The following is a 24,806-nucleotide window of genomic DNA, read 5'->3' as shown; positions in this document are numbered from 1 at the left end:
AAACAGGAGCTTTGTTTTCAGAAACTGCTGCCCACCCTAATCCAATTACCAGGCTGTCCCCTAATTTCCAATAGGAACTCTGGGTGTGAACGGATTATTTTCTGCAGAGATCAGTGGATGGCAAGAAGCAGTATTTGAAAAGGTCTCCGACTTATTTTTAGGCCTGCCAGCACGACGTTATAAGAATATACTTTTTGGTTGCACACTTCAAACAAACTCAAAAAATTACAACCGAAAGCAAGTATGAATGGCAAAACTGTCAGAGAGGTTTGACGGAAGGCACGGAGACGGAAAGGTTACCCAGGTACGTGACAGCGTGGACAAGTAGGTCAGGGACGTCATTTTGGCCACAAGGCGTTTCCTTCAGTCCTTTTGACAACCTGAAGGTTTCACAGCCCTAGTTTTGCACTAATTTTATATTCAGTTTTGATTACTAAAAGCAGTCTTTTTTTTTTTTTCTTTTTTTTTGGGGGCGCATGTCAGCAAGCTGCTGCCAAGCTGCATGTTTGACACCCATTTGGCTCCCTTCCCTCCTTTCTTTTTTCACAAGGTAGCATCTCTGCTTCTAAAAACATGCCACCCGAGAGAATTCATCCAGGAAACTGAAGAAAGAGCTGCAAAACTTGGGGGAAGTGTGTGTAAGAAAATAGGAGACTGAAATAAAAATACGTAACTCCTATACATGGTATTTTGAATGCTTCTTGAATCACGTGCTTGGCAAATCCCTTGCGCAAATCTTGGTTATCTTAGTTACCTGAACATGACCCTGAATAGCCTGTGACTACTCAGAGATATGTCCATCTTTTCGCTGCTTTTGTTTAGCCTATTCAGAAAAAGAAATACAATTTATTGTCATATTGCAAAACTGTGATCACTCCTCCATACAAAGCAAAGCCCCACACTTGCATTGTAAAACTGTGATGGTAATGGGTCCACACAGTCTACAACTTTGCTTTCTGTATCTGCCCAGTTCTATTGTTAAAATCTTTTGTGGCTGCTCAGAGGATCAATTTTTAGCAGACTATACATTAGAAATTGCTACTCAGAAGTTCAGGAGTTCAATATGGTTCCTTTCCCATGCCTGAAGCTGGAAAGATATCCCTTATATTCCCAATTTTAAGTGTAGGAGAAAACCGTAGAACAATATAAAATTCCACTGCAGCAAAACCTGATACATTCTTTTACCTAATTTAGCAAAGGTACACTTTGTTTCCCGTCTGTCATGAAACTGTGTAACGGCAGGACAAAGCCAAACCGCTGCATGTTCTTGGTTTTGCAACAAAAGGGTCCAATCTCGCCATACAAATTTAAGCTTCTACTACTCAAATGCTAAAGGTCTATCAGGCAGTAACTGGTCTCTGGGATGCAGAGGGGAAACCACCCAACACCACAGAACATACTATGTGCCCATCAGTAGCCTCAGGAGCTGAAAAAGGCCCCTGCAGGGCTCACATGGCACTGAAGACACTGCTATGGAGCCGTCACCTCTCCTTGCCTGATGACTGCAAACTCTTCCAGAAACACATGTCCTTGACGGGACTTCTCCATGGACCCAGCTCAGCCTCCTGAAATAAGCCAACTGCAGATGGGCTCTGGTTGCCTTGTCATGTCCATCTCCCATCAAACTCTTCTCTTCAGACCCCATGGCTCCCCCCACCTCCAGTGTCGACGTATTTTGGCATGACAGGACATAAGGCGAGCGCAGAGCTTGCCCTGCTATTTCTTTCCATAAAGAGCAGAATAGCTTCTCTACACCACAGAGGTCCTGAGATTCATCACTGGTCACACAGCCCATTTTGAAGCACAGCCAGAAAAGTCTATTAAGAACATCTTTTTTATAAACGAGTACCTGCATTTACTACTTTTATACACCCGCACCCACTATTATTATTGTCTTACAAAAGTGCCACAGAAGTGAGCTATAGAGATGGCATTTGTGTAAATAAAGGGTTTGGTATTTTATCTCAGTGCTCACTCCTAGAGCTAATATTCAAAGTGGGAGAAGCTGAATGGAAAAGAAAGGGCAATTTTGGGAAATGGAAAATTTACTAAGAATAAAAATGGATGAAAAAGCTGTACAGAGAAATCACGAAGCCATTAAACTCAATGGCCATTCTCCCACTAGCTTCAGCGAGGCCAAAATTTTACCTACTGCCTCTTTAAATCTTATTCACTCTTACAACAGTATTTTAAACCAAACAGCTGACATCCTTCTGCCCAGCCAAGGCCCTTTAAATCACTGAAATGCAGGATGGAAAAAAATCCACAGTGCCAGATGTGTCTAAAAACAGTCACAGTTCTTGTTGAGGCAATCTGCAGAGGAAAATGTTTAGCATATATTATGCCTGACAAAACACTAATAGTTTATCAGTTTTGATATTACAGACTAATAAGAAGCCCTTCCATGGCTACTTCATTTGCAGAGCACAGAGACAGGCTGGACTCACGCTACTTGATTTTAGAACAGTGTTTTTTATTTAATCCTCTCCCTTCCTAGCTAGATGGAAGTACACTTCCATTATTAAATGAAATTGTAAATGAAATACCCTGGAGAGGGGGTGTTTTTGATGTACACCTGACACAGCTTAAACCATACACAAAATAAAAGAGGGAGATTAAAACCATAGGGAGGGTTCTAATTTTTTTTCTTCCTCCTGAAAAATATTTTGCCATTATGTAATGCTGTCTAAAACGGCTAAGGCGGGTGATAGCAGCAGTAGGCAAAGAAGTGCATTTCGATTCAGTGCTGGTAACATTCTGAAATGCACTGCTCCTGGTTCTCTAATAGCACATTTTGTTTACAGCTGTTGTATTTACGGGAAGAGAGTTTCACGCTAACTTAATGCTCATGGGTACATGGTAAAATGACAGCCCAAGTGTGTAAGAAGTCACCTTGCTGAGCAGGTAAATGCTGCATTTCAAACCCCAGTTTTTAAGAGCGCTTCCACTTGCTTGGTGGTACAGATGTGTGCCTCCAGCTGCCCAGGCTGGGTTGCTCCCAAACGCAGAGAAATGCTTCTATGGAAAGGAGCAGTGGAGATGGAATAGCTGATATTCAAAATGCTGCATCTCCCAGAGCATTTCCTACTGCCTATAAACCATTTCCATTTTTCTTAAGTAACAATTTTCTGTCACTAGTGGTTTCAGTGTCTCATACGCTAAATATTAAGAAATACAAAAAGAGTAGGTACATCGCATTGCTCGAACAATCAGTGCAAGATACGGGTTTTCGCAGATGTATTCAATGAAAAGAAGTGGAACCATCAGCAAAGTGAAATGATGCAGCGAGATATTTGTCTGTCTTTGCTTTCTTTACTCAAATCTATTAAACTAGGCAAACCTTGCTACTTGTCTCCATGTAGTCTAATTCTGAAGGTCTCTTAAAAATAAATACACGAGCTCCTTCTTTTCTTCCCCAACCGTATTTCTTTTCATTCTACCAGATGCATTTATACTTTCTGAGCCTAGGTGCAAGCCTTTGTTATCTTAAGGCTCAGGTTACCATTTCACGTGTCTAAATGATCAAATTATCTTGTGTTTGTATTGTAATTTGACATGATGATACTCCTTCTAGAAAAGATGATGTTTCAGTCAGTTCTAAGTAGCAACTTTCCTTACTATACAACTTATTTATTACAACTGTCATATGCTTTCATCTCATGATATTTTGATATCTAACATTTCATAAAGAATGCCAAAACATCCCATGAAACAAAATTCTGAAGAAATTCAGTTCTATGAATATTTCAAAATATTTTTTTTTTTACATTTCAGACTAGATCAAACACAAATATTTAAATGTTGATGTTTCCTGAAAACAGATACTCTAGCATCTCATTATAACTTTAACTCTCAAATCCTTGGGAAGGCTCCGTAATTCCTAACAGAAACTAGGCCTAAAATAGAGCTGCTAGGCATAAAAATACACTGCGGTACTCCTTAATATCCATTAACTAATTCAAACTAGTGTCGTGGATGGCAAACAGCTGCTGTGCACCATCTCGAACAGCATCCTTCAAGGACGACTCTTGAGATAATGAAAGCGCCTGGAGCCCAGAGGAAGGGTGGAACCGAGGGTGAGCGAAATTCCTCCCAAAATCCAGACAACAGGATTAATTTTCCCAGCCTATTCCTTGGGGAAGATTGACACAGTCTTGTCTCAAATACTGTTTTTCTTTCTTGTAGGGGAGGCAGGCAGGTTGAGAAGGGAAAGAAGATGCTATCAAGAGAATCATAGAATCATAGAATCATTAAGGTTGGAAAAGACCTCTAAGATCATCAAGTCCAACTGTTAACCCAACACCACCATGCCCACTAAACCATGTCCCTAAGCGCCTCATCTACACGTCTTTTAAATACTTCCAGGGATGGTGACTCCACCACTTCCCTGGGCAGCCTGTTCCAAGGTCTGACCACTCTTTCAGTGAAGAAATTTTTCCTGATGTCCAGTCTAAACCTCCCTTGGCGCAACTTGAGGCCATTTCCTCTCATCCTATTGCTTGTTACTCGGCAGAAGAGACCAACCCCCACCTCGCTAAAACCTCCTTCCAGGTAGTTGTAGAGCGCGATGAGGTCTCCCCTCAGCCTCCTCTTCTCCAGGCTAAACAGTCCCAGTTCCATCAGCCGCTCCTCATAAGACTTGCTCTCCAGGCCCTTCACCAGCTTCGTTGCCCTTCTCTGGACACGCTCCAGCACCTCAATGTCCTTCTTGTAGTGAGGGGCCCAAAACCGAACACAGTATTCGAGGTGCGGCCTCACCAGGGCCGAGTACAGGGGCACGATCACCTCCCTAGTCCTGCTGGCCACACTATTTCTGATACAGGCCAGGATGCTGTTGGCCTTCTTGGCCTTCTTGGCAGCAGAGTATCAGAAGTACCACCACCCTGCGTCACAGTCAGATTGTACCTACACCCTTTCGTTGCTCCTACAGAAGAACCAGGCTGCACGGTTTTTCTAGACCCCAAAAGGAGAAGAATCTAAGCTTCCCTGTGCCTTCTGATATGAAGTGGGTTTGGGGCTGTCTGCAGTAAAATTAAGTACAGATCTGTGAAAGCCACTTCGTGGCCGGACTCTTCCTGAATTGTTAGATGGAGCCCTGTTATTTAATGCTGGTATATCTCAAAGGAGGGGCCTGCAAGTGGGAGGTACCTCATCTAAGAAGTGGCAAAGATACAGTATTAACTAGGTTCCACAATGTGATTTAGTCAGATATAAAATGACCTTTTTTTGATAACTGTAAATCCTTTCACAACGCTCTGCGGGGCCAAATATTACAGTGCATATTCCATATGTTCAAGGCAGCTGAACAGTGGTTGTAGGTCATGTTGCTGGATCTTCATTTCCATAAACCTCTGAAAACAAAGGTTGGGAACAACAAATTCTGGGAGTGACTTTAACTAGAGCGTAATAACTAACATGACTGCAAACCACGAAAGCGTTTTTCCGAGGGTCCCTTCCTGCATTCATTTCTTCTGGGTATCTCTTGTCATTAGAGGTCCTATTTAGAAAGAAGGTATCTGGTTAAAGACAACTTGAGAAATCAGGCACAATTCAAGCTATGTTGAGTTTTAGGCATCACATTTTTATGTGTAAGCAAGAAAGCGTCCTTTTTTTTCTGCAAGCTCTGCCTCCCTTTGAGCTTACTCATTCTTCTGATCAAAACACAGATACTGAGCGGAGGACAAAAAGATCAGCGGGTACTGAAAGGCTCAGATTTGCTCAGGAAGATGGATTCCTATGCTCCAAATAAGACAAAACATATGTAAACGATACATGAAATGTTTATGGACTGGGACACAAACTGAGGAATCTGTAGGAATGCCTACATGAACTCAGGTCTGCTCATCTCTATTGCACATACAATTTCTGTTTCTATCCATAACCTTTAACACAGCAAAATGCTACAGAGGACTGCTTACATACTATAAGGGAAAAACAACCAGTAAGGTACACAGTCTTGGGGAAGCAGAAGAAGTGGAAGCCAGTGTTTGGAGCAATTTTGCACAGTTCTGATGTAAACCTCAGATGGAAAAATATACTTGTCTTACAAACTCCACCCTCACCCCAAATCTTGACACCTGAATCCATTTCTAGGACTTAAATATCTCAGGGATGCTACCTACAGTAAAATAGCCTGGTCTGATTTTGTATTTTTTAGGCTGCCCATGCCAGTATTGGTGTTACAAGTTGGTACTTGCTTTGCCTGTTTATTTCCTACAGATCAAATTCTTTGCCTGGACACACTGAATTTTCAGGCTACCGAGCTTCTGTGCAAATCAAATAGCTTGCTGAACTTGTTTATTATGGGAAGAAAGCACAAATGAATTCTGCAACTTTTGATTCACATTTATTAGTGACTAAATTAAGGGCTAAGCTTTAAAAGCACAAATGGAGATGCTCTTTTTCCTTGAGCTACATCAGTCTAGGTGAAGAGATGTCTAGCAGTTCACCTGAGACCTAATTTAAGTTTTAATGCTAACAATTACAGGTTCCATGAGCATGACACTGGGAAATCATGAGTAATGAAAAGGCACAATTTCTCTCATTATAAAACCACAAAAAAACCCCAGAAATCCAAAAAAACAAGGCACATTTTACCAAGCTTAGCATACGCGATTCAAAGTTAAAGGAGAACTCTCATAAAAAGTGAGGTATTCTCTTGAGGCTGGCAGATTAAATGACCAATATTTCTCTCTCCCTATTGCTTGTTCTTAAAATCTCCATAAGCCTGTTTTCATTTTGCATGCTCCTCAGGAAAAGACTGTTAGGAGTAAGTGCTGCTAAATCACACGGCGCCGCGCTCCGGGGTGCTGCAGCTTCCTTCCTGGCACGGGACTTGTTTGTGAGGCTCCTACGTGACCTCTACCTCAGTGTGTCCGTCTCCTCTTCCAAAAAAAATTACGTAGATTTTACTAAGATGCAGTCTAGCAGGATTGAGAATTTTCTATAGAAGAAAAACATTTAGGGTAGCCTACACTGCAGCGCCCACTGCTAGACAATTGCGTAAGTGCCCTGCTTTTTCATAATTTAGAAATAAAGCATCCAGTCCTCCTGATGACAGAGAAAAAGGCTGGAAAGTCCCTCTCCACACGCCACCTTTTGAAAACCAGGAGTTAAATTACAAAAAGAAGCAGCTGCAATTTTTCATTTAAAAAGCACCCAGGACAAGTGAAGGTTTGGGGCCAAGTGAGTAGTTGGGACTGACACTGCTGGCTACTCAGACTTTAGTTCAGAAGTAGCTGACAGTAAGATTTATTAACCTACCAGTTGGCCTCTACCGCTACTTTTAAAATCTTCTTCTGGATATCAACAGCAGCGGAGGAGCTGCAAGGCAGCGGAAGGGCTGGAGACCGCTGTGCTATCAGAATATGGTGATCTCTCTCACCTTTGAAAATCATTCAGAAGAACCCCAGAATAGGAATAATTTTCTTATCTGTGTTTTATAGTACTCCATAAATTAAACTAAGCTACACACAGTTGTTATTCCGAGTAAACGCTATACTACTTTCCGCGATGGTAAATTTGAGCTTGATTTTGGAAACCTCCAGGTTCCACACAATGAGCGGAGACGTTTCCTCTGTTCCACTTTTTGAAAACTTTTCTATCCAGAGTGGCTGGATTAGCTAGGCAAAACAGGACCAAAATGCCTTCTCCACCTGCCTTTATTAGGAAATTATTTTGTAAGTGGAGACCGGCTCTGTTCTTACATCATCTTGAGTTTATGTGCCCCAGACTTCAGTTATTTGTAGACATCTACACTTCTGAACGATCAGACACCTTAAAGGACATTCAGGCATGTGGGGCATAATACGGTCACATCTGCCAGAGGGTGATGCCCTCATGGCTTTCCTGAAGTTTTTTGAAGGCCAAAAAACACTAAATTGTACAGTCTGAAATACAATCTCTACTGTTTTTTCTTCTTTGTTTCATAGAGCTCATCTGCCACCTTTTGTGGACTTTCACTGTGCATAAAACTTACATGTATTTTCATAAAACCTTGGACTTCTAAACGCAACTAACAATTGCAGCAACATTTAAAAGCTTCACATTTTTTAAGAAATGTTATCAATTGTATTATTCTTGTATTCCCAAAAGCCACGAGTGTGCGTGCCTATGTGTGTGAGCGCAGGCGGAGGCCGCAGCTAGACAGCATTCAAGCTGCCACACAGCTGTCAAAATATTAAAATGTGGTTTTTTCAATTTTTAAGTGATTTGATGGAAAAGCAGGAACGCTTCCTAAATAATCTATTTGTTTAGTGTGACAACCTCTGACTTGGAGTCTGAGGAATCGAAAGGCAAGGAAATCTGCATATGCAAGGATGCAATTTCCCCAGCGTTTTTACAAAGCTGCAGATGAGAAATGGCTTCTCTCTAGCTGTGATGGATGCGCGGTGCTCAGCTCTATGTCTCACTTGCTAATTCCATTAAGAAGAAAGGAAAGTCTGGTTCACGAAGGCAAAGCAAAACTGTATGATAGTTTATATCCCATGGCTAAGCTCTGGGGCTTTATTATTCTTCACCAGTTTAGGAAAGGGCTGACGTGGTAGTAGACACAAGATTTAATTTAAAGGGACAATGTCAAGTGGTTTACCCTCAAAACTTAACCTACTTTGAAAATGTTATAATCTGGAGAAGGAATCTAGTCTGAAGTTCTCATATTTTATTCCTGGGGAAAAAAGAAATAAAAACAGTCACTCTCTATAGAAATCCAGTGCTTCTGTTCTGATTCCTGGCCCCTCTCCAGGCCTATTACAGACAATGAAGACGACTGTGACTGACTTGGGAGCCTGTGAAGAAAGGGATGCATCACACCCCAGTGCTTCTCATATGTGCCGGGTCAGTGCACGGCAGCCAGTTCTCCACATTTTCTTTGATAGGCACGGCTTGTTCTCCCATTCACAGGGATTAGAAGTTAACAATGCAGCCTGGCAGGTTTTGGTAAAGTTTTAGGATAGTTTTCTTTTCTCAAACATAAATATTATGTTGTATTTATTTTGGAGTCCAAGACTCTTGGACTTTTGAAGAGACTCTTTGAAGAGTCCAAGATTCTTCTTTATCCTTGGAGTGGGGACTCTGCGGTGGCTCCCGTGGCCTTCACCCCACAGCCCTGGCCCAGCCAAGGGAAGATGATGTGTTGACACAGATGGATTTTGCCCTTTTTGGTGGAGTGTTCAGTTTGCTTGGGCAACACAGCCATCTGCCGGATTACTCACCCGAGCACCTCCGGTGGTGCCAGGAAGGCCCCAGTGCCAGAAAGCGGACTGAAAAAGATCCAAGACTTGTCACGTAGATTTGAAATCCCATGGGAAACCAGGGGGGAGAGCAGGGAACGGAGCAGCCATGCGCAGACGCGCAGCATTTTGTGCTCGTTAGCGTTTCCCGGGCACAGCAACCGCATCAGCAAGAGGGGTCACGGCACTGCCTGCGAGAGAGTCCCTGGACTAGCCAAGACTGCAGAAGGCACCACCTGAGGCTGCTGCCAAGGGAGGGTTTACCACCGTCGAGGAACCCAAAAATATGGCTCAAACTGACCGTTTGCGGATGCACATTTTTCACCAAAGGAGACTATCGGGGCTGAAAATGCCTTCTTCCCCTTTTCATCAGCTTTGTTGCGCTGCTGGCGTTCAGCTGCTGAGACTTGATCTAATCAATGCTCATATAGGGAGGTTTGTCTGGCCTGGAAGATGATATTATTGAATAGGTCTATCAAATTTGTCAGTGTCTTCGCTGACAATTTTCATGAATATATAACATTGAAATATGGCTCACCCATACTGACTTATTCTTTATAGTGCTCAAAACGGCTTGAAAAAAATCTCTGTAATTTGATAATGAGAAAGAATAAAATCAGTTAGGTGGATAATTGCTAACTTCCAGATCTTAAGAAGGGAATATAAATATTGAAGAATAAAAAATAAATAGGCAAATGAACAAACAAGATGAAACCTCCTTGATTGCCTAGACTCTGAATGCAAAAATGCCACCGAAACAGCCAACTTTTTTAAGCATACAATGGGGAAATTCAAGAAAACATCAATCACAGGACTTTCAGCTCAGACACTACATTCCAAAACATACATTACACTTAAAATGTTTAAAAATGCTCTTTCATGAAATTCCAAGAGAAAATGTATTTCTATTGGCTTTGAGGGAAAAATCCCACCCATTCATTTATTGACTAAACCCAAATCTTATTTCACAAACTTGATCAACGCCAACAATCTGCCATTTGTCGAAACGATCGAGTATCCCCCCAAGTCCAATAAATACTTTGGGGTTTCAAAAAACCGAGAGGCCAGAATCGCACAAAGAGAGACACAAGCACACACACGCGTACAGACGCTACGCGCATGCGTATCGCACATGCAGCCACGGCAAGCGCGGACCGGTGAACCTGGAGAGGTGGACACCGTCCGAGAAGGGCCACCTACGGCTCCCTCTGCCCACGTTTGCTGTGCTGAAAACGGGGACACTGCTTTTCGGGTGTCTTTGATGTTAGTCAGGCATTTCCAATACTAGAGTAAATCTTGCCTGTGTAAAGTAAGAGCCCTTAAAAAACCAAGGAGATGTAAACTTAATGCAAAGATTTATGCTCCAAAGGAATGAGTACTCTCGGTTTTGCAAACTGAAAGATTTGTGCGTTATCTGCAAGCATCAACGGGCTTGAAAGAACAGGAGGGAGCAAAGACACTGATTGAATGGATGGTTTGAGTAGTTCAATATGAAAAAAATCAGCTGGATGTTGGGACTTGTGGTTGTTCGCAAAGCTACCGCCTTCCTGGGACCTCACATTGAGCGTGCAGGGGTGTTTACGGAAAAACCCGCACCGCTCAGCTACCATAATCTCTGCAAAGAGCATTTGGCACTGCTGCATTAGCATAATTGACAACATCAATTATGCCTACTGCTATTTTCTCCCCTGGGAAAGTCAGTCCATACGAGTCAGTGTTTTTAAAAGCATGTAGTGCTCACGGTCTCAGTGATTTTTAGTGCCATTAAACGGTAGAGAACAAAGGTATTCTCTGGAAAGGCGCAGGCTTGGGGAAATTGCTTCAGAGGCACACGGCTGAGGAACTGCTGCTTTTTCACACAAAGCTCCCCACGGTCAGGGCAGCATTTCCCTTCTGAGGAGATACAAAGGTGGGAAAAAAGGAGCACATACCACATTCCTATAATAGCCATCATCAAATGTTTCTGCACTTGAAAGAACATGAGGATGGCATGGAGCTTGCCAAGCCTGGCAAATGCTGAAGCCTGAATGTTCACCAAGCCTCATTTTTATACTGCTGTCTTCCTTTTCACCAACTATTTCTGAAAGGCTGGAGTTGTTACAGCTTTTTGCTACAGTGGTCCCTTTTCCCTAGGGTCTCCCGGCAGGGTTGTGCCACAAATATTTGGGGACACTGGAGGCATGTGGATTGCCCTGCATGAACTTGCAACTTTCACCCTACATGCTGTCACCGTATATAAAAATGAAAAATTTAAGCACAAATAGGTGCACAAAAAGAAGACATCAGCTGGTACAAGTAACCGTGGTCCAGGTTACATCACTGGATGGTACCTGATGAAACCCACCCAGGGGACCCAGTCGCTGCCCTCAAGAAGCCCATTGGGGCCTGAGCCATACCAGAAGCCTTGAGGAGCTGCTTGCTAAGGTGCAATGACGGCCTTTCTCTGCCAAAGAGGTACCTACTGCTCCTCACTGCTGATTCAGGATGTCCCCATCCCTCCCATGGCTCTAGGGGAGTGAGGTGCCCTGCCTCCTCTCCACAGGCCCCCGTCACCTCTCGCTGGACCATCTGTTCCCCCACTCTTTCTGACCTCTCGGCACTCGGAATCCATCTCCACTACAGACCCGCTCCTCTGTGCCGTAGCTCTGCCCTCCTCCCTGCCCAGAAACCCAGTTTCCTCCTCTGTTCCCTGCTCGACTCCCAACCCCTGACAACATTTTGCTGCAATCAATTTTCTTCTACCCACCATCTCTCCTCTCAAGCGTGGGCTGAAATACCATCTCTCTCCTAAGCAAGAGCTGTTCTCTTCCTCCTGCCCACTTGAGCTGAAGGTGCCTTCTGTGCGCCTCTTCCCCTGTGACCCATGACTTGGCTTTCTCTTGTCAACGCTGTGATCTCCCCCTCCTCCTAATCCTCAACCTGCCTCTCCTCCCTTCTTGTTACAACTCAGTTGCTTCATCCTTAAACGTGCCGTCTCCTCCCTAGGTGATGTGGGTCACCGCCACCCTAAAGCTAAGCCACCAGACAGTAGCAGAGTAGGACAGGTTGCACAACATTTAAAAAGGGGCTGCAGGCCTTCGTCTTCACTTGGGGATGCCAGTGCTCTCCTCAGTTCTCCAGCAAGGAAGATAAAGGATTTAACACAACAGTATTACTCGCCCTTATTTCTAACTTAAAATAAATCATTTTGGCCCACCACAGGATACAACCTCAGCCCTTCCAGCCTTTTAAGAAAACTGACTGCTGCCTCCCAGAGAAAAGCTGCGAGTAATCAAGGGTTGGGGGGAAAGAGACTGAAGACTTTTCTCTCTCTGCACCCATGGAAGGGCTCCTTGGCAGTAGGAAATATCTGGACCATGGCTCATTTTTGATCTTTTTACTTTCCATAGAAATTTCTACCCTCGCTGCTTTGTGCTGCAGCCGCCCTCAACACCCAGCACTCCTCTGCCTCACCGAGACATCACTTATTCATACCTCTGTGTTTTAATCATCACACACCATTTTTAAGTAGGAACAGAACAATCTAACGGCTGGGTACCCTATTAGCGCAGGGACGTCATGCACAAAGCGCCCTCGCAAGAGATGACCAGCTGAATTAACTAATGTCAGAGGACTCTCCCGGTAAGAAATGTTAAGACCCGTGAAACCATCAGCTGGATTTCACCTAAGCCATGCAGCAAGCTGCTCAGTGAAACACAGCGATCTGTACCTACTCTCTCTAAATACTTTCAAAACATAAAAATATCACAAACTTAAGCAATGGATGCATCACCTGACCCATTTTCACAATACCTTCCCAAAGGCTTGAATTCTCAGCGCGAGCTGTGAACATTTGCATGCACGTGCACGCCTGCACGCACATTCAATTTCTAAATCAATCCTCCCAGGCAAAGGGTGTAAAAAACATCTCCCAAACCTCACTAGTATTTACATGTTTTTAATTTCAAATGCCATATAAGGCTATTCAGCCATTACATTTTATTGTAGCTTCTAAATAAATTAAAACCATTTATCACTTAAAAAAAACATTTTAAGAACCTTATTAACTTCATAGTTAAACACCGACAGGTAATATTATCTATTACGGCAATGTTTCATGGTATCACAGCTTTCACTTTCTTAAACCTGTATATCGTGACAAAAATATGATAATCTAGTGCACTGATTCAATAATTTTCAATGATGACTACTAATCCTGGCAAATAGTTTACAATACTTATTTCCACTGTCAGAACAGGTGTTTTATGGCCAGAATATCTGTACACTGGCAAAAATAGAAGAAGCCCATTTATTAAGAAGAAAGAGAGTTTCTAGCAAAAGAAGAGTAATGAGAAGACAGTGTTTTCTTAAAGTAAACAACGAAGACCATACTAGAAGATGAGGAAATGGAGGAGAAAAGAGACTTACACAGTTCCTGCGAACTGTGATGCTCACAGAATAGGAACTGTACCTGCATAATCTGTTCTCGCGTAATGCCCATCTTCCGATTTTGTAGTTGTTGTAGTATTATCTGCGTGAAAAGAAATATGTTGAGTTGCTTGGGGAGCCTGTACTTGATACAGACGATGCCCCAGCCGCCAGTGCCCAGGCAAATGTAGCTTCGCTTGCATGCACAGCATCGCTGCCGGCTGCAAGGCTCCCCCGGGCCTGCCAGGTGAAAACAGCACGATCTGGCTTTTTGGAATGAAACATGAAACATCTTCCATTAAGGAAACACATTTTTTTCTAACAATATGTGATAACAGATTGCAGCTGGGATAAATATATCAGTATGAAGCAGGAGTTGTCATTTCTGCTCTATTTGAAGTAATTGGGGAGTTTTAATATGTACCCTGAAATGAACTGCCACGTAGGGTGGTTAACTTTAAAGAGATAGAAATAAACTAGAATGTGTTTAATACACCTGTATAGTACGGCCTTGCAAGTAGATGTACTGAGGATTTATAGGTCAGAAGCTAAGGGGAAAAAAGCTATTAAGAGTCTGAGCCTCAGTAGGCACTTTATTTACGGGAGCTATTTAAAGGCAAATTTTCTTCATTTTTATTTTAGAACAAAATAGAGTTTTTAAAGTCAAGGGTTACAGGTGATGTAGTAGCCCATGAGCTGGGCACAGAGAAGCACGGCATTCATGGAGAAACACGGAGCGTCTTGAGCTGCTATTGGCAAAATTTCCTTCCAGGCACCTTTGGCATCTCGTGGGCCCAGCGCAGGTCACATGAGAAACAAGCACCAGCACCACGTCTGGGAGCACGTCTTTGGCCTCCTGAGATTGCTTCGTGCTGCTCCAGCTAAGAGAGCAACAGAGGATCCATCCTGGGTGGCAAAATGTATCTGAGGGGCTCTCCTGCTGTTCTGCTCCGACTCCTACCCGGAGGGCAGAGCTCCGGGCAGCCTGCTCCGGGCAAAATCCAGGTGCGTGATTTTTACACCAGCGCAGGGCTGGACAGTCCCCGGCCGCTGCGGGCAGGGTGTGGGAAGGGTTACGCACACCACTCTCGGGCCTCGCTTGCCATCTGTACCACGGAGGGCTCTGCCCCCTCCCGCAGCCTGCGCTCTACAACATAAATTGCAAGAGTCTAACAGAAGCGTAAGAAGTGCCAAATAAGAAGCCAGCCCCGTTCTTTTTTTTTCCAGAACAAAAATTGAAAACATTCTTTGAAATGAGGTTTGTTATGAGAGTTACCTTGACATCGACCCAAAGACATGACTTCAATTTTCTCTTGTTTCTGGCATGATGCCTCTTTGATTTGACATGCATTATCATAAGATTTCCCATCGGAAGCACAAAGAGGATTGAAGTTGGTTTGAGAACAGTCAATGTTGCACACACACCTGAAACGATAAAGAAAGAGAAAAAAGAAGAGGCTAATATGAGAAAGTTTTTTCATGACATCATAAATACATCTCAGAAATAAAAGTGTTTGTATTTTCCTGACTGCACAATGCAAATCAACAGAATGAAAGTGGAAAGTTCTGTCAAGAGGTCATCTGTATTTCTGGATGGAAATGAAATGCGGGGAGAGGGAAGAGACACAGAAAAGAAAAGTAAGCAAAAGGAAAGATAAAAAAGAGTGTTATACATGGAAAACTATGCCACAGCATTACCACTTGTAATTTCTTGTAAATCAAAGAACACCCAAGCAGATATGCAGATAATTCAAGCTGCTGCACCCTCTTACAATTAAAGAAGCCAGAAAATTCACCTCTGTTGAGGTGCTGCCCATCGTATGTAACACTGCGTAAGTCTGGTTTTATATTGATTTATGACTGAATTCTGATAATAATTACAGCACCTATAGGCACTCTGTTCATAATAAAAGATATGATGCTGAAGCCTCATCTCACCCTACTGGGATAAAACCACCTGCCAAGACTGAGACTGACACTCGCGATGCGCCTGTACTCTTCTCTGTGCCTGGGGGTGGTGGGGTGTCTCCCGGCTCCTGGACGTGGTGGGCCTACTCAGTATTAAAACCAGGGGAAAGCTGTTTTTAGGAGAGACTTTGTGCTCAAGCACTTTCTGAAGCATTTGAATAACTCAGCAACCAAAAAGCCTTACCCAGGTGTCACCCAGGAAGGTCAGTGCCCACTCCCGACCCGGCCGATGTGTTCTGCGCGGGGAGAAGGGTCCCACGGCCGAGAGCAGAGTGTGGGCAAGCACGGGCAGGGCAGTGGCGGCCCTGTCCTCGGGGAGCTTAGGGGCATCTCCAGAGCCACAACAACCCAGCTCGTGAGCTCCTGGGCTGCCCTGAGACGTGAACCAAAGCAGTGGGGGATTCACTTCAAAAGTCTGGTCCGGATCTGAACTAACACACTACCATGGACGTGTCCTGACCACTGCAAGCTTCGCCATTGCTCGGAAGATGGAGAAGACCAATTACTTTCACCAACAGCAGGCTGCAGCCTTCTTTCTTTGGGTTTTTCCTATTTCACTATCATTAGCAATGTCGGACACCCTTGGGCATCGGCAAGGAAAAGGCATGCTAATCTTCCATCCCCCCGACCGTGCCATGCAACAGACAGCTCAGCCTCAGCAATGCTTGCATTAACACCGATGCCATCCTGCTCGGGGACGAAGCCAGAGGTCTAACCTGGCAGCTGCTTCAGCTCTTCTGAGCATGCAATTGTGCACATGCTGCTATCTAAACTCTTCCTGGCTCCTTCTGACATTTAAGGCAAAGTAATGCGACCGATGCTCTATCTCCAGCCCACTGGTTGCGCTGAACCTCACAGTGCCGACTCCACAGCTCTCCCTTTGGAAAGTTAAGTAATGGAAATGTCAGCCTCCAGCCTTGCTGCTTGATTTAAGAAAATGTTTAAAAGTCAATTCACCTCCCGTTCACAGCAGATATCTGGACACCTTCAACCACTGGAAGCATAGAGGGATATACGCAAGAGAAAAGCTTTGGTGGAAAGAGAAGCATAGGAAATTAGACAGCGTGGGGCGGATTTCTCCATCACCCCCTTTGGCCTCTGGCCTCCGCAAACGTGCCCAGGGTGATGAAAATCAGCAGAACCAGAACTCGTCTTCTTTTAGACTTTCTTTACACTGGGTAGATCTATTTTCCCCAAATGTTCACAAAATACAGAAAACTTCAGCTCACAAAAAGATGCCAAAGGTGAAAAGCTCTGGTTATAAATGAAATGACATGATTTCATAACAAGTGGGAGAAAAGAGTCTGGCTCCCTGTGTAACAATTTCCCCACACTGATGAACATACAGAATATAAGAAAAAATCCAGTCAATTTCCTAAGAACTTTGTTATCAGCGGAATAAGAATGTTCTGCTCCACCGAAATATTAACCGTCGTCATTTCTTCCCACAGCCGTTTCCAGCTTCCCACCTTAGTCAAACTCACTTCATTAGGAAACATTTACTGCTCAAGTAATAGTAATTCTTTCCACGTAGCTCCACCATTTGCATTTCAGATGGGACACAATCAGCCATATGCTCCTTTTTTGTAATAAAACAGCTCAGAAACAGCTTCACTTCTCTACATTTTGCTACAAAAAATGAGTGTAGGTTAATATATATTATGTCTCAAGTCAAGAGAAAATTAAGTCAATGAGAAAATTAAAACAAAAGGGTGCTCTTTAGGGGAAATCTAAGCAACTTTGGATACAATTTCAAACATGCCTAGGGGACGTAGGAACCTACACTCGGAGTTAGGCACTTAAGAGACATATTTTTAAAGGTGTTTAGATGCTTAAAGATGCATGCAAACTTTGTGTGGGATTTCTGAAATCTCAGAGACCTATCTCCCACTGATTTCAAAGACCATTTCAGAGCCCATTAGGTGTTTATTTGCAACTTTTGATACCTTCCAAAAAACAAAGTTCCAAAATGACTTTTCTGACCTCCTTCAATAAAAGTGAGAAAAGAACCAAGATTTTTCTCAACTCCATTCTAAAATCTTAACTGCGAGATCAGCCTTTCTTTCCGAGCAAGATCTCTGTAGCCACACGCTGCACTAAGAGGACGCGCCATACGAGCACCATGAACCACGCGCTACTTGTGCTGATATCAGATTGCTCATGCGGGAGGAGACCAGAAAGGGACAACCTCGGGATGACACTATATGCTCAAATCTTATACGATCTCCTGTGTGAAGCCTGATTTTCAGAGTTGACTAGATGGGCAGTAAAAAAACACTACAGTAAACTTGTCACCCCAATGTCCTTGCTGCAAGGATCTATGCATGGTCCACCCCTTGCAGAGTTTTCAGCAGACAGCTTCTAGCTTGCATCTGCAGTTTCTTACTGCTTTTGCACTTATATACTGACATCCTACTTTAAGGCTGCGCAATTAAGTCAACATCAAATATATGTCAGGAAATGGTAAAGGTAGGATTACATCAGGAAGATTTATGTACCTGGGTTGCTGACTCTGTTTAATTTATAGTGCTCTCTTATCAGGGAAAACGACAGTATATTCAAACACATTTTTTTCAAACTAGAGGAACAAGCAGTCTGCCATTTCAACCATGCCCCCAAAGTCCAGAAGAGTAAATTACAGAGAAAAAAAAAATTTACTCCGAACGTGCATGCCCAGGCACACGTGGCCACAGAGCATGAATCATCTTTAAGCAGGATCCACTGGCAATGTAATAAACACAAAATGAACGGCACTTAACGTATTTGATTAAATGAAATCCTATAGCCATAGGTAAAGGTGCCTTCACTTCTTGAAGCATTATAAAATGCAGAGGTGGGACTATCTCCTATTAAACAAGCAGAACCAAACTGTGACATCCCCACTTGGGCCCAAGGGCGTATTTTAGGTGAAAGTCCTAACGGTGTTCAAGACTTCAGATCCTGTGGGACACAGGAATCCCCTACCCCAAAGAGAGACTCGCCCCAACACTTGTCATGCCCAGAAATCCCGTCCTGCTCCTCGCTAGCACCCAGCGCCGGTGCTTCCCCTCTCACACTCAACGTGCAACCTGGCCATGTCCAGGCTCTGTCCCGTTACCTTCTTGTTCTTTCACAAGTGACAAAATCAGAGCGGCCTCATCTCTTTTGGTTGTTGGCCGTACTGGTCCCGGGGTCCCCACAGGTCCCCCTGCCTGTGTGGGGCTGGAAACACACATCCCGCTGCTACGGGGCTGACCGCAGGCCGGCTGCCTGCCTGCAGCTTCCCGGTCCCTGAGGCACTTCAGTACGCCTCTAATTTTAAGTAATTTGATCGTTTGACCATTTTATCACCCTGGCTATGACTTCTTGTTATAGTTATATCAATAAATCTATTTGGTTTCTGTGTTCCTAAGTGTAGCGCTGAAGAAAGCTTGGCAATATAAAGGCTGACTGAGCTTTCCTCGGGCTCGAGAAGCTCTGAGAAGGTCAATGAGGTCTCCTAGGGGGGTCACAGGATGAAACTGTACCCTAGAGCATACGCAAAATACATGTGTAAGGCTTAACTATGACTTCTGCAGTCAGAAAAGCTGCTTTAAAAGCATCTGTGAGGAAGGAGTGCTTCCAAGATGTCAGCCGATACCCTGCAGCTCCCCTGAGAAAGGAAGAAATACTGAATGCTGTCCCACAGGCCCATCACATCTTTCAAGTAATGGGCTTATATATATTAATTGATTAAAAATTGGGCTGTCATTGTAAACAATCATTAAACAAGGCTCACTTTCTTATGTCTATTTTTCCAGGTCGTTATGATAGTCTCTGATGAATTCCACTTCTTTTATATGCTTTATTTTATTCCATTTCATTTCATATGATGAAAATCTTGGAGGAGCTGAACATCCAGCAATCCACTTAGTTATTTTGGTGATCACAAAAGCAAAAAAATCAAAACAGACTAAAAAGACAACAGGCAAACCTGGGCACCTCCTTAGGGGATTTTGGGCTAACTCCCCCAGCTGCATCCTGCAGCACAGCTTGGTGACATTGCTGGATCCTCTGACGAGAACATCGCGTCAAGGCAGAACTGGAAGGTCTCTGCAGAGATGGTATTAGCTAACACGCTGGAGAAGCCCACGAGGCTGCCTAAGGGAGGGCTGGCAGAGCTGAACTAAGCCTGTGGCAGGTAAGGTGCTGAGGGGCACCTCCTTGTTGCCTCACTGCTGACTTGTAGGGTGCAAGTCGCTGCACTTCTGTCTCTGAGTTTCTGTCAGGGCAGTAACTGCAAAAAATGTACTAAACAGCCCAGGGGAACCCATGTGCATTTTGGGAGGGGTTGTCACTATTTCACTTGCATAACATGCTTCTCCTCTTCCCAGGGAAACGAGAGAAGAGAGCAGAAGTAGACCAGTAGTTATTTCCTGCACAGATCTTCACCATGAAGCTGCGTCCAGCTCTGGAGCCCTCAGCACAGGAAAGACATGGACCTGTTGGAGCGGGTCCAGAGGAGGCCACAAAAATGATCAGGGGGATGGAACGCCTCTCCTATGAAGAAAGGCTGAGAGAGCTGGGGTTGCTCAGCCTGGAGAAGGGAAGGCTTTGGGGAGACCTTACTGCAGCCTTTCAGTACTTAAAGGGGGCTTATAGGAAAAACGGGGACAGACTTTTTAGCAGGGCCTGTTGTGACAGGACAAGGGAGAATGGTTTTAAACTAAAAGAGGGCAGATTTAGACTAGATATAAGGATGAAATTTTTTACAATGAGGGTGGTGAAACACTGGCACAGGTTGCCCAGAGAGGTGGTAGATGCCCCATCCCTGGAAACATTCAAGGTCAGGTTGGACGGGGCTCTGAGCAACCTGATCTAGTTGCAGATGTCCCTGCCCATGGCAGGGGGGGTGGACTAGATGACCTGTAAAGGTCCCTTCCAACCCAAACTATTCTATGATTCTATGAAAAAAAGCTGCCCAGACCTCAGAGAGGTCTGTCCCCCAGCAGCGATGGCAATCTGCTGCACCAGGCTGCTTGGCCAAGCTGGAGCAGCCAACTTGGCTTTCTGTTGAATCAGTCTCTGTAAAAATTAATGGGGTCAATAAACCAGGCACGGGTGAGTACACCGGTGAGTGCACAAGCTCCTAACTCCCCACTCTTCTGCAAATAACATACGGTATTATTTTCTGGGCACAGAGAGTACCTTTGCCTGCAGAAAGAATGCCACCGAAGAGAGGATTCACGGTTATGAAGGACTGTCCCTGGAGGGAGGAGTCTCGATAAAACGAAAGAATGGTTCTTCGCCCATAAAGTGTACGGGAACGCTATAATTATATTTCCTTAGTTCATGAATAAAGTATAATCATTACTGACATAGCGATGATAAAAAGAACCCCACTCCATGCTTTATCTCTACTCCTAAGACAACTATTCAGTCTTTGTTTTCAGCAATGTATTACTGAAAAATAATTTAAAAAAAATTACTATGCAATATCTGCGTGTAGCATGAGGGTTTCATACGTAGCTCTGATGGGAAGGAAAAAGGATAAATGAGACAATGCTTCTAAAAAAGCAGTTTTACTGGGAACAGATGCAGGCACATTTTTGTCAGAGCAAGATGGCAATGGCAGTTCTTCCCTATTCAACATCTTTTAATTAGCCCTCTGCAGTTTGGAAACCTGAGAGCTTTGTTGGTATTACCTCTGTTTATTAAAGATTCATATTCAGACTTTGTTGGCCATGGGTCATTTGCTTTTTGGAACCAGAGCAACAGAAAATTGTGTCTGAGATATCTGCAAAAAAGTACTTAATGAAATGACTAACGTCTTCAGCCAAGTGTCTAGTTGATTACAGGGTCCAAACAGCAGAACAGCAATAAATCTGCCACAAAGAGAATTGTCAGTCAAGAAAAAAGGCATAAAACCAAACAGACAGGGAAGCGAGAGCTAAAAATGTGAAAATGCAAATCTAGTGTTATTTTTACTAGCCAGAGCTCTGATATTTGAGCACATATGCTAATTTGGTCAAGTGTGAGATCCCACACCATGTCTCAGTGAGCACTATTTTACAGGGAAAGTGATGTTCCATTCTGCAATCATTTTAAACATGTCGTATATTTTCTCCAGGCAAAAATAAAAAAAGCAAGGAAAAAACCAACACCGTTTTGCAGCATAAAAAAGCCCAAAGCCGTCCCTTTGCCATAAAACAGTGTATAAATAAAAAGATGGTTGTTGTACATTTATGATATTTCCACCAGGGACATTTCTTATCTTCCTCTGTTCTGACTAGAAAACAATGATCAGAAACTCAAAATTTCTGGTTGGATGTCAGTATGGCCCTCTCCAAGCCCCCTGCCCCTCCAAGTAGGACATTAAATGCCCATTTAAAGCTAACCTGGCAGCATATGCCTGCATAAAGAGCCTGGCAATCAGTCCCAAATGCCTTCTCTATCATTTGGATTCCTGCAAGGTTTTTCTTTCTGGTACACGGGGCACCTTTGTTGACATTACCAGCAGGCAAGTTGAAATGAAGCCAGACTTAACATTACGCCTCAACATTCGAACATCAGCCGTGTGTCAGGAGGCTGGTGGGAGCACTCATTTAGCCAGGCAGCTTTGGGTATGTTTAATTTGTCTCAACACAATGCCACGCAGAGATACTTGAACTAGCTCTAAGCAGGGACTGGCAAGGTTAACCAGGCTGGGCAGACCTGTGCTCACACGCATCCACCGCCTCCAGGAGCTCAGCTACCCCATTCAGACCATCTGTGTGCTGCTGCATCGCGCCTTGTTAAAACACACTGCCTGCAATACCTCTTTACCGGGGAGCAGCGGCAGGTCACCTCTGCTACCCACCTCGGTACCACACCAGTCATCCTCAAAGCTGCCCGCACACGCAGGCAGCTAAAGTGGATTGCTGGGGGGGGCTTGCACGCACCTCCATTTCGACATCAGTCGCAAAAGGACCACATAAAAATCAGCTTCTTCCTCTGACCCTCAGCCCATTTACAAGTACACCATTAAGCTTTACAGTAACCTCATACAGCCCTATAGCAGCAATGACTTGATACTATTATACCCATTTTACAGAGAGGTAAATTTTAGTGTAAAGTCTTGGCACCCTCAACAGAGAGTCACCAGGGACTTTTGGTAGCTTGGCCAAGCTCAGGTACGCTACAGCGGTCTCTGCAGCATGTGGAGCACAGCCCAAGAGGATGGCACCGAAAGATGCCCCCAGCCAGGAGACAAAACTGCCTGGCATCATTGCCTGGTTTCGCATACAGCTGAACATCAGGTGCACAGACCTACATACATATGAAATAGTATATATAAAATATATTCATAATGCACACAGGCACACAACATTTTACACTTTCTATGAATCATACCCAACAACTGCCTGTGCTTGCCAGGAGATTGAAACCTTATCACCACACTCTTAAGAACATCATTAAGAGGCTTAAAGAATAGAGACACTGCGTGCCTCCTTCAAAACAAACTTTGCTGTATTTTTGAGGCTCGTGCAAAACTTTAGCTGCAGTGCAGAACAATAAACAATACATATTTTATAATGGCAGCACAAAAATAGCATGCGATATTTCTTTCCTGGGTCTGCTAGTGCCTCTCTTCTGCTTTAAGATCACAAGAGAAGAAAAAGCAAGGCTTATTTTGAGTGCCTCCCATTCAATGTTCTTTATTTATTTATTTATTTATCTAATTTATTTTTCCTTTTTGTCCTTTGCAGCCCAGCTTCTGCACTAAGGGCTTTAGCACGTCTACTTTTCACAGTGGTTTCCCTGGGATATTTTACCTATTTCAACTGTTCAAATGTTTATCTTCACCAGGAGTAAAAGGAGAAAAGCTTGATTCCCTCAGGGTGACGCAATGTTTCTGCATGGCATTTCAATAGCATCCTGTTATTCAAACAATTAGAAATCACAGAGACCATGCACGGAATTATCAGCATACTGCATAGAGATTTTTATTATTATGTAGTGCATAATGAAAATGATTTGAAGGACCCCAAAGCATCATAACAGAAGGAAGCGCTGAATAATCAGGTGATTTTTTTTTTTTGGACTGCAAGAGACCAAAATATTGTTTACTGGACATATGTCAAGATAAAATGCACTAAAGTGGTGAATATATTTATTGCTGCCCTTCCTTGCATACCAAATGCAACATAATCTGGGAGAGCATAGCTGGAGAGCAGAGCCAGGAGCTAGGGCAATCGCCGTACAGCTGCCACGCTGCTGCTGCTGCTGCTGCTTAATAGCAGGGAGCGACTGGCAATGCTTAAAAATACGAATGGATTTTTCAGAGGGCATTTGTTATGACAGCTCACAGAGGTTGCTTCAAAACGGTTTTGCAGCCCGCTCCCGGAGGCACCTCGCCTTACAGCCGTGAGGAGAGCCGCCTGGGCGCCGGCTCCTTCCCTGCTCAGTGAGGAGCTGGTCCCACGCTCCACCAGTTTTCCAGGCTTCATCCTGGAGACTGTAGCTCATGAAAACCGCTTTAATCTGCTGTGCAAGACACTGCAACTTGATTCCTAATCCTCCTTTCGTTTCTTCCCCGTAACTTTCTTTAAGAAGTTTTTGACGAAAAACATCACAAACTTCACCTTTGCTTCCCTCTTACAATTCAAGGCACCAATTATAATATGACCCTCATCTGCCTTCCCGAGGCCTCTAGTGCCCTCAACAGTACATTGAATTGTATGCTAACACCTTTAGGGCAAAATAAATGTCTCATTTTATTTTTTTAAAAATATCATTCCTATTTAAAAGGAACTAAGTTGTGTAAAGCAGTCTTTGCTAGACTGGATGCTTTAAACCCAAACGGAGAAACTAGAGAATCACAAGGCTGACGACTGGGTTTGAAGAGCAATAGAAAAATCCTCATGCTAGCTGTGTGACTAGAGAAGAAAATTCTAATTCTGTTCACGTGCCAATTCAAGTGTCTGCAGGTATCTAATGTGTGAAGTTTATTTAAAGCCCATAGAATAAAATAAATGCCTTTTTATGGTTTGCCTACACTTGGTGTCCTTCACGTCTCTACAGTCTGTGTTAAAACAAAGCTTTGCTGACTGTTTCTCTCCCTCTGTAAACATTTGAGGCTGTCCTTCACGAACGTTTTATTGCTGTGTGCCTCAGACTGCTGATAATGTTCGCTCCTATCTTGAAGCCAGCAGAATAGTAAGAATTGTTCCCACGAATCCCAGCGTTTCACCCTGGCCTCCA

The 24,806-nt window shown here is 43.8% G+C and overlaps 1 protein-coding gene across 1 annotated transcript in view; it reads right to left on the bottom strand.

Moving 5' to 3' along the window:
- Positions 1-24,806, bottom strand: part of TMEFF2 (transmembrane protein with EGF-like and two follistatin-like domains 2) — a gene marked incomplete at its 5' end in the record, with an annotated part of 54,972 nt that overhangs the window by 19,260 nt on the left and 10,906 nt on the right. The window contains 2 exons of the mRNA XM_009584338.1: positions 13,681-13,740; positions 14,914-15,062. Coding sequence (XP_009582633.1) covers positions 13,681-13,740; positions 14,914-15,062 — 209 coding nt within the window. The remainder of the gene's footprint in view (positions 1-13,680; positions 13,741-14,913; positions 15,063-24,806) is intronic.

Source organism: Fulmarus glacialis, unplaced genomic scaffold (assembly GCF_000690835.1).
Source record: "Fulmarus glacialis isolate BGI_N327 unplaced genomic scaffold, ASM69083v1 scaffold28158, whole genome shotgun sequence".
In the NCBI taxonomy this organism is placed as follows: Eukaryota; Metazoa; Chordata; class Aves; order Procellariiformes; family Procellariidae; genus Fulmarus; species Fulmarus glacialis.
This window is presented reverse-complemented; position numbering and strand designations above follow the sequence as displayed.